Raw genomic sequence first — 10,714 nt, forward strand, 5'->3', positions numbered from 1 at the left:
CCTTTGAGCTTAATCTTGAATTTTAATTTATTTTAATCCAAGTGCTCTAGGCCTAATCTTGATCTTGACGTATTTTTAATCCAAGGGCTTGCCGCTTGTTCTTGAATCTTCGTCTTGATCTTTTAATCCTTAGAACACTTGAATGCTTGTAGCTTTTAGAGAAATCTGCAGCGTTTGATCCACGAGCTCCCTATTGCTTCTTGTTATAACATCTGGTGTCTTTTCTGGGTTATGAAGACCCCTATTTATAGTTGTAGGAGGGAAGAGTTATGATAAGAACAAACTCTTTCCGACCAATCAAATTGAAGTGTGACAAGGCCATATTTGATTGGCTAGAACATGTCACTTGCACACGTGGCGCGATTTCATTAACTTTTTTAATGTGATTTGGCATGCCTTGTCATTTTGACACGTGGATGATACTATTGGCTCTTCCGTTTGATTTGGCGCGCCACGTCATTTTACACGTGACACCAAATTGGGCCTCCGGGAGGATGACATTTTGGGCTTAATGAAGTGGGCTCATCACTTTAGCCCAATTAAATGGGCTAGCCCAATGGATTAAGAGTTATTTATTTAATTCATTTATATTAGACTTATATAATTAATTAAATTATATTAGCACATATGTTTATTTGGACCAATATATCTTGAATTTAAAATATAGTCCAAATTATTTCATGGATTTAATTTTAATAAAATTTATATGCCTACAGTAAGATAAATGATAAAATAGTATTATTTAAAAATAAGGAAGGGCGATATGAGAGAAAAATAAGGTAACGACGCAACCACACCAAATCTGTCGATACATAAAGTGGCACTTTACGTCTTTATGTAACGATAAATTTAACAATACGATAATAAAAATATAAGTAACAATCAAAATAAATATTGTATTTAAAGTAATAATACGATACAATACAATAGGTAACAACCATCCAAACAAGCTACTATTTAGATGGTTGTTACATATTGTATTGTGTCGTATTGTTACTTTAAATATAATATTTATTTTAATTGTTACTTCAATTTTATTGTATCGTATAGTTAAATTCATCTTTACATAACGATAAAAAGTGTCACTTCATGTAACGACGAATTTGGTATGGTGGCTATTCGTTACCTTATTTTTTTCTCTCATCTTACCCTTCCTTATTATTAAATAATTATATTTTTATCCTTTACGCAACATTTTTATACAATAATTCTACCTTATACCCTGCTTCTTTTTTTTATAATATTATAAATTTATTTTTCATATTACTGATGCATGACATCATAAAATGATGACAAACAGTATAATTTACTTTATTCTATATTTGACTATTTTAGTTAAATACAAATATAATATAATATAATATAATATAATATAATATAATATAATATAATATAATATAAATGGACGTGTAACAATCATCCAAACAAACTAATGTATGCATTACTCCTCTACTCTTATCTGTCACATGCTCACAGCAAACTTTTAAAAAGGTGGTTTAGCAGCTAGGTGAAAAGAATAAGAGAAAAAAGAATATTCTAAAAAAGGAAAAGAAAATAAAAGATGAGAAGGCATCACCGGCGGCGATCATCGACGCCGTCAGTGGATTTCGGAGAAGACGAGGAAGACGACGAGGAAGAAGAAACATCATCGGAAGCACGAATGAAGTGCGTGTCATGTAAAGAAGATTACAGCTCACGTGACGCGGGCACGTGCAGGGAGTGTTACGAGGAAGCTAGCGAGACAGAGGAAGAGCTGAAGCGTGAGATCGAAGACCTTAAATCCAAAGTCAACTTCCTCCGTTTCTGGGCCCCACCTGACCCTCTCCACCACCTCCACCACCAACGGTCTTCTTCCACTAATACCGTACCCTTCTGCTCCGACGTCGTTTTGATCGCTTCTCATGATGATGAAAATGGAAAGTCTACCCCTCACCCTGTTCCCGTTCCTGCAAATCGCGCTGTTCTGGTCAGTACCCATTTGATTATTCCATGTATTTTTAACGGTTTTGCATAACAAATTGTGTTATCAAGATTAATTCTTTTCATACTTGATGTATTTCTAATGGGTGTGCGGTTGATTGAACCAAATGTGTTATCAATAAATAGATAGGATACCGGTAGATTGATGGTCAGTGCAAAAGTAGTCTAACTGTAGATATAGAGGACTGATATAGTCGACCCGAATTAATTTTGGGGTTGAGGTGGAGTTGATTGTTATATATTGGATATTAATGGATGAGGAATTGTAATACAAGTATCTCTTTCATTAGGAAATATCAGATGGAATCATAGAGGAGGGCTTGGTAGGCAGGGGCGGATGTAGCAGTGTTGTGAAGAGCGTGAAGCGAGTAAAAGCGACATGCCCCTTTTCGCTTAAAGCGAGAAGCGAGAAGCAAAGCGCTCGCTTTTTTTATATTTTAAAAAAAATATTAAAATAAGAAAGAACTACTGAAACGAAAAAATAAGAACTAAGAAGAAGGCCATTAAAAGAACAACTACATAACACATAAGAAAGGCAATAAGAACTAAGAATAAAGGATATGAAAATAAGAAGGGCAGTATAAGTATAAATGAAACGAAAAAATTGGGCAGCATTTCAAACGAAAAAACAGTGCAAGAAAATGAAGAAGAAGAGGAGGAGAAGAATGAGAAAGAAGAACTGAAGGGAAAAAAATAATTCGCCAGCATTTCGCTGCTATTTGGACGCTGAAACAGTGAAAGAAAAAGAAAAAGAAGAAGAAGGAGGAGGAGGAAGAAGAAATCACATACCTGGACCAAACTTGATGATCTTGAAGTTGAAAAGTGTAGAAAACTTGAACCCTAGGTCGCTTCTTTCTTTCTCTGTTGCTGCTGGTCGATGATATTTTAAAAAAAGAACAGCTTTTTTAATTAAATAGGTTGGCAGCCCTGTAATACAGAGAAGCGCTCGCTTCTTACGCATCGCTTCGCACCTGCGCTTCTCGCTTTTTAATGGAAAGCGAGCGCTTTTTTAAACCTGCTACGCTTCAGCTAACAGAAGCGTTCGATGGCTCGCCTCGCTTCGCTTCTCGCTTTAAGCGAGGAAGCGCTCGCTTTTCACAACACTGGGATGTAGGGTTCAACTTATTCTCTAGATAAGTACAAATAATTGATCTCGAATCCAGTAAATCAAATAAGTTAAGGTAAAATCTCGATCTCGAAGTGATAACTTCAGATCCTGGATCTGCCTCCGTTGGTAGGTTGATGACCAGTGCAAAAGTAGTCTAACTATGAACATGAGAAATGATTAGATGGAATCATCAGTTTCAAGCACTTTCTGAAGGAAAAAGGAAGTGTCTGAGCCACTACAGTGTATTTTACAACTGTTGCAACTAGAATAGCACTCTTATTGTATATCAAGTGCTTTTGAAAGAAAATAAATTGCTGGGAGTTTTAAGTTAGACCTTTTCGCTCTATTTATTGGAGTATGAATAGTGGGCTTGGTCGCCACTATTATGAGTGGATGGGAGGCTGAAGTTGTTTGGAGTTATTTTCTGTTAGGCATTTTTGTTTGAACATGCTCAAAATCTGCAACAACGCTAATGCATTGGCTGTATGAGTTGAGCGAGTAAGTCTGAAGAAATTGATATGATGATTTATTGTTTTATTGCTAAAAGGCCAGAACATTGGAAAAGCTGCAGTTGATGGACTAAGTTTATGTGCTCTCCTGCAGAGTTGTCAAAGGTGAAAGCATAGAAAAGCACCAAGAATTGCTGGGGTATTATGCGCAAACTAGAAATAGAAGCATGGGCTTTACCGAATGAAGGCACTAGTGCCATGAAAAATATCAAAAATTATTATTCATGATATTTTGGTAACAATTAATCTCACTTTGCAAGTATGCTGCTATCCTCTTAAGACATAGTATAACGAAGATGAGAAGCATGCCTTAGTGCCTTGGTATCTGCACTAAAAGCTACCTAAGCGAGGCAAAGCTTCCAACCTGAGCTTCATCTTTAAAGCTTAGGCACACTTCAAGAAAGCCTTCAACAACATGCTCTCCTGCTAGGCAGCCTAGAAATTTTCAAACTCACTCCATAGTTGATATTCTTCTGGAAAATTTAATAGCTGATCTACAATGTAAGTCATGTCATACAGTGTCATCTAGAGTCCTGCTGGTAATTTTCTACTTTTTAATAATTGTTCTAGTAGCATACCAGCATTGATTCGCTGTAGCATATTGAAGAATGTAAAATTAAACTGATTCCTAAGAAAGAGGGAAAGTAAATGCTTGTTGCTTGAACTTGTATAAAAAGAAGAACACCTGATGTTTTACAGCATCTGGTGTAATTTTTTCCAGTCTATATCTTATACTCCCTCTGTTCCAATTTATGTGAACCTGTTTGACTGGGCACAAAGTTTAAGAAAAAATGAAGACTTTTTGAGTTTGTGGTCCTAAACAAGTCAAAAAGGGGTCCAGAGTATTTGTGTGGTTATAAAAGCTTCTCATTAAGGGTAGAGTTGGAAGTCTAAGCTAAATTGTTTTCAAATTTAGAAAGGGGTCATTCTTTTTGGAACGGACCAAAAAGGAAATAGGTTCACATAAATTGGAACGGAGGGAGTGCTTAATACCTAAAACATATGCCACATTAGACAATTTGCAAATTGGCAAAAGCTTATTCACATGTTAGGGACTCATTTTGCCTGATCATGTTGCTACTCTTCCGCCCCTGGAGTCTTCATCTTCCGCTGAATCATCATGACAGAGCTCCTGAAAGTTTGTGAACAGTAGCATATCAAAGCTTACATTTATTAATCAGTATTTCATGATTATTTTGTTATGGTTCTCTCCAAGACACGAAAATTAAGTTTCCCCTATCGTTGTTTCTTTCATTCTTTTCTGCTTAGATATGCTCTGAGCATCTGAGAAACATACTGAATTTAGTGTCCTCTTTCTTTATATCTGTTTTATACGATTTCTTTACTGTTTTAATTGTTATTTTTCACTGAAGTGATTTGGTGCCAATCTATTCGAAATAGTTCTTTATAGTTTTTGCACCTAACTTTTTCAAAATTTTGATATTCCACGCAGGCCAGTCGTTCCCCAGTGTTCAGAGCTATGCTTGAAAATGAGATGGAAGAAAGCCTTAGCGGCACAATTAAAATTAGTGACGTGTCATATGATGCACTTCGTGCTTTTGTGACCTATTTATACACTGCCGACGCGTGCCTAGATGAGCTTATGGCTTGTGACCTTCTCGTTCTGGCAGAAAAATACCAAGTGAAGCATCTGAAGACGTATTGTGAGAAGTTTCTGATTTCCAAATTAAACTGGGAGAACTCACTTCCTAACTATGCCTTTGCTCACCAACACAATGCAAAGAACTTGCTTGATGCAGCCCTGTCATTGATCATGGAAAATATGGACAAGCTGAGCAAGCGAGAAGAATACAAAGAACTTGTGGAGAAAGATCCCAGGCTTGTTGTAGAAATCTATGAAGCTTACCTTTCCAAACAGGTGAACACTGCTGTGCATAAAGATCCAGTTGCTAAAGCATAGCATAGCCCATGTTCATATTAACTTCGGTACTACGAGGATTCTCTAATTTTAGTGGTTAAGATTATAGTCCCCTGAATGGTGAACGTAATTTGAATGTTCATTAATGCATGGATGTATTTTGTTACTGAAGAATTTGCCTTTTAACTTTTAGTTTCTGATGTTTATCTTTTAAGTTTCTAAGCTGATATTCTGTTGAACATTAAGTTTGATTAATGCTTAGTCATGTTAAGTCACGTATATGACACAATGGCTAAAAAACTCGAGACAGGGCTACTGCACAGCTGAGAAAATTTATGTCTTTCATTTCATGAAGCTTTTGAAGTACAGAAACATAGTGAAATGTTTTCCTTCTCTTAATGACTTGGAAGTGGGATAGCAAACTCAAGGAATTCTTCATCACATTCAAGGGCAGACATATGTTGAGCATCTAAAATTACTCGTGCCTCAACACCACCATTGATCTTGATCTTGTCATCAACTAAGAAGAATGAATTCTTTGATGGATCAGGTGCTGAACTCATCCTTATATGTCTTCCCAATCCAAACTCTGTGCTTGAAAGTGGAAAATTGATGCAGACGTAAGTATCAAATTCCTCATTGGAAAATGGTGCTTCCCCTTTTTCAATACATTCAAGAATTGTCAGCACTAACTCATTTTGCCTAACGTGGTCTCTCTTGAACAGCAGTTCAACTTCATTTCTGAGTTCACGTACTAATCTTGGTAATTGCATTTCTCCCTTATTACTTGCTGTTGTGAAAAATATAGAGATAATATTTCCAACGGAGTTACGTGGCAAGCGCGGGTTAAGGAAATAACGAAGATCCACAAATTGAACCAACTTACATGGCCTAAAGGAAGTACTAGTAGATTTTACCCTGCAGCACACTTGAAAATAAGTGCACTCAAAAGCTCAGCACGAGTTGGATTCTGCACTCTTGATCCACCTTCAACTTAAGCTTTAAGTGCATGTATTTTGGAGTTTGGAAAGAAGAATTTTCTCAGCACACGTTCTTCTAGTTTTTATTCAATCAATGGTGCAACCAAAGGACTACCTTTCATTATTTTTGATGATGGGAAGATAGATTCTCCCATAAAACGTGGAGAAGGAACAAAACTTGGTTCACGAGTAGTTTTACCCCAATCACTTAAAAAATTCACCATTAATCTCTCATCAGTATTCACTAAGCTTGTGTGACAGGCATATACACCTTTAGCTATTCCCACCACAATCAAATTGGTTCAAGTGAACCACTAGTAAACTACCATTATAGGAATTTGCAAAAGGCAACCCTTTAGAGAAAACTGCCACTTCTGCAATCCTTTAGAGAAAAATTATTTTCTACTTTCTAACCAAACACTAAAAAATATTTTTAGGAAAAAGTTTTCACCCACCAACCCAACAAGGAAAAGTAAGTGATAAAATCACTCATTTTTCTGAAAAACATTTCCCTTCGTACCAAACACACCCTTAATTTTCAAGCAAATGGATAATATGAGGCTAGAGTTCTTGATAGAGAATTCTGTAGTGGATGAGCTATTTGATTAGGTTCAATGTCATTTGAAATTTCAGCATTAACCTCTTTATGCTTGGGATAGAAGAAGGACAAAGGCATGTACATGTGACCATAAGCTTGTTCAATAAAAGAGAGTTTGTGATGTCTAACAGCAGAAGGTGTTGGACAGATAGGCTTGATAGTAAACTTTTCAGTACCTAACACAAGTGGAAGTGATGGTAAAGCCATGATGATTGAGAAACAGTACTACGTTTAGTTTATGCAAAACTCTTGCTTTTCAATTAGCCTTTCATCAAGTGTCACTTCTATATATAGTTGTATTGGGTAAAATATATTATGACACGTGACCGTCCGAGAAAGGGACACGTGGAACCCAAGACGGAGATGATTGAAGACGGAAGACAACTATTTCGTTTGTCACCAGTAAGAATAATGCTCATAAAGATGTGACAAATGCTCTTTTTCTGGTAGTATTAGATAGAGAATATTCATGGCATTAAGAGCAGTTACCCGTTACAAGATATTTGAGATTTATGTTCACCGTTACATCTTTACCAATGCTCCTCATAATTGACATTAAAGAAGGGTATGACCCTAGGACCTTCTTCATAGGTATAAATAGTGAACTCAGGTGTCATTGTAAAGGGGACGACTATTCTAGCAAACATATACTATATTTTACACAAAACTCAATCCAATCTTAGACTCTGATTTCTCGATTCTTTTTATTTTTGTGCCTGAAAACCTTGTTCCCGGAATTACTGCTTCTGCTGTTTCGTCCATATCTTAAGGCTAAGTGTTGCATAATTCTTCAATTATTTATTTATTTCAGGATCAAATTAATTCACTTATCTAAAAACCACGTATAAATTCAACTGTACCGTTTTACGGGTGAACAGTTTGGCGCTCACCGTGGGGCCTAGATAGCCGTGTAATTAAATTGATCCTTGCCTTTTTTATTAACGTGTTTTGATCGTTTTTATCTTAGGAAAAGTCATAAGAAATGGCAGATAACACTGTTAACGACATGCACAACCTCGAGATTCGAAGGGTTCAGCCTCATTTCGAGGACTCAATCAGCGACACCCATAATGAAGGGAATGACGCTACACTAGTGCATGACAGGCAGTACCCTCGACATATTCGGGGGGACCACTCCCGATGATGCTGATGGGGAGCATGTCGTCGACGCGGTAAGGGTCTTGCAAGAGCAATAAACGATCATTCTAGGCCACCTCACGCGACATGATAAAGTTATGACGGAATTGAAGCAAGCGTTGTCGGGAGCTTCAAATAATGCAAACAGACGAGATCTGATCCCTCTCGGGATTCACACGGATCAAACAACAAGGAGGGTCGACAACAACACTCCTAGGGGTGAAATTGGCTCCGATGGGGCAGGAGGGAACTAGTCCAGCCTCAACAACGAGATTGATTCTTTCAAGAATAAATTTTTATGGTTCACGAGGGAAGTAAACTCCCGCATGGACTAGATCCCGAGCGTGTCACCAGTGCTGAAAGGCCGGACTTGAAAAAGTATACTCAATTATCGTACAAGCCAAGTGCGGCACCACAGTTGTTCCCGAAGTGGTTCAAAATGCCTGAAATTCCAAAGTATGACGGAACTTCAAACCCCCAGGAGCATATTACCACCTACACAACAGCGATAAAGGGAAATGATTTATCTCCTCACGAAATTGAATCTGTGCTGCTGATGAAATTTGGGGAAACCCTCACGATGGGGGCCTTGACGTAGTATTCGCTGTTACCCGAGCATTCCATAGATTCCATTAAAATGCTTGCGGATTCTTTCATCAAGGCTCATGCTGGGGCAAGGAAAGTACACGCCCGAAAGGATGACATATTCAGGATAGCGCAAGGAGAGTCCGAGTTGCTACGAGAGTTCGTTACCCGATTACAGAAGGAGAGAATGTTCCTCCCGACTGTCCCCGGTGAATGGGCGGCTGAGGTGTTCACCAAAGGATTGAATCCAAGAAGTTCAGACGCTTCCCGAAAATTGAAAGAGAGCCTACTCGAGTTTCAAGCAACGGCCTGGGCGGACGTCCACAACCGATACGAATAAAAAATAAGGACCGAAGATGATCATGTTGGTTTTCCATCGTCGACAAAAGGACGAGAAAAGAATAAGGAAAAATCAAATGATGATTATGACACAGACAGTTGGACTTCTAGGGGCCGGTTTTCGCCTTACGAACGAACCGAAGGCCACAATAGAGGTTTTCGGACAATGGACAGGTTCACGATCGACAGAAGAACTGATCGCGGTCAGAATAATCGATCACTGCAAGATAAAGAAGTGACAAGGTCACGTGATCCTTCTTACCCCAAATTATTAGAATACAACTTCAACGTCGGCATAGTAGAATTAGTATCTGCCATGAGAAACATCAAAGAAGCACAGTTCCCGAGACCGATGAGATCTGATTCTAACCAGAGGGATCCCAATTTGTGGTGTGAATACCACGGTACGAATGGCCACCGAACAGGGGACTATCGACATCTCCGGGAAGAAGTGGCAATGTTACTAAAGAATGGTCACCTCAAAGAATTCTTGAGTTACCGAGCTAAGAACAACTATGGGCGTAATCGAGACAATGCGGAACCCTTGAAAGAAGGAGAAGATTCTCCGCGTCAAACAATCACCATGATCTTCGGAGGGAACGAGATTAACAGGATCACCTTTTCAGCAACAAAGAAGACGAAAATATCAATAACGCATAGAAAAAGGCTCCGGAGGAGGACGCAGACAAATTGCTACTATCACACAACAACGCACTGGTAATTTCTTTAAATGTGCTAGATTTTAAGATTAAACGTGTTCTAGTGGATCCAGGGAGTTCAGCTAATATCATACAATGTATTGGAGCAAGCTAAACTTACCAGAAGCATTATTCCGGCCACAAAGCTCCTCGCCGGATTCAACTTTGCAAGTGTGACAACTTAGGGAGAAATTTTATTACTCACAAACGCTGAAGGAGTAATGAAAACAACTCTTTACGAAGTGGTAGATGGTAATATGGGATACAACATCATTCTGGGAAGGCCATGGTTGCACAAGATGAAAGCTGTATCATCAACATACCATCAATTGCTGAAGTTTCCAACACCCCAGGGAATTAAGGAGATAAGGGGTGACCAACCGGTGGCAAGGAAGATGAATGCAATTTCGGTCTCCCGTAGCAAAGGAAAGGAACACGTGGCATAGCAATTACAAGGCCCGACACTTACTCATGAACTAGATGAAGTTAGCAGGCGAAGGTAATCAGGTGCCGAGATATTTCCAAGTTCCAGAAGAGACCGATGCTACGAAGTCCACAGCGGAAGAGCTGGAGCAAGTGGCATTTTTCGTGGAATTCTTAGAAAGGAAATTCCACCTGGGGACAAGACTGCACCCGGAACTCAGGTCCGACTTCATTAAATTCCTTAAATCTAATGCCGATTGTTTTGCATGGTCGCATGAGGACATGACAGGTATCCCGATGGAGGTAGCCGTACACAAGTTAAGCTTGGATCCTAACATACCTCTAGTAAGACAAAAGAAATGCCCGATCGCCAAAGCTAGGAATAAATTCGTCAAAGAAGGGGTAACCCCCTTACTTAATATCGATTCAATCCGAGAGGTAAGATATCCAGACTAGCTAGCTAATGTAGTAGTAGTTC

At 38.6% G+C, this 10,714-nt stretch overlaps 2 protein-coding genes across 2 annotated transcripts; one reads left to right on the forward strand and one right to left on the reverse strand.

The window, feature by feature from the left end:
- Nucleotides 1-1,450: 1,450 nt before the first annotated feature.
- On the forward strand, nucleotides 1,451-5,717 carry LOC107769953 (BTB/POZ domain-containing protein At4g08455). The gene is made up of 2 exons (XM_016589211.2): nucleotides 1,451-1,966; nucleotides 5,051-5,717. The coding sequence occupies exons 1-2, from the start codon at nucleotides 1,562-1,564 to the stop codon at nucleotides 5,516-5,518; spliced, it is 873 nt and encodes a 290-aa protein (XP_016444697.2). The 5' UTR covers nucleotides 1,451-1,561; the 3' UTR covers nucleotides 5,519-5,717.
- Nucleotides 5,718-5,871: 154 nt separating this feature from the next.
- Nucleotides 5,872-6,249, reverse strand: LOC107769956 (acyltransferase Pun1-like). Its single transcript, XM_016589216.2, has one exon. The coding sequence runs from the start codon at nucleotides 6,247-6,249 to the stop codon at nucleotides 5,872-5,874; it is 378 nt and encodes a 125-aa protein (XP_016444702.2).
- Between the last annotated feature and the right edge of the window lie 4,465 nt (nucleotides 6,250-10,714).

Source organism: Nicotiana tabacum, chromosome 17 (assembly GCF_000715075.1).
Source record: "Nicotiana tabacum cultivar K326 chromosome 17, ASM71507v2, whole genome shotgun sequence".
Classification (NCBI taxonomy): domain Eukaryota; kingdom Viridiplantae; phylum Streptophyta; class Magnoliopsida; order Solanales; family Solanaceae; genus Nicotiana; species Nicotiana tabacum.

Bases quoted from the DNA above. Each gene is read 5' to 3' on its own strand.
- LOC107769953 (XM_016589211.2), top strand. From the start codon at position 1,562: ATGAGAAGGCATCACCGGCGGCGATCATCGACGCCGTCAGTGGATTTC. The intron at 1,967-5,050 runs GTCAGTACCCAT...TATTCCACGCAG, and splicing joins CTGCAAATCGCGCTGTTCTG to GCCAGTCGTTCCCCAGTGTT.
- LOC107769956 (XM_016589216.2), bottom strand. From the start codon at position 6,249: ATGCAATTACCAAGATTAGTACGTGAACTCAGAAATGAAGTTGAACTG.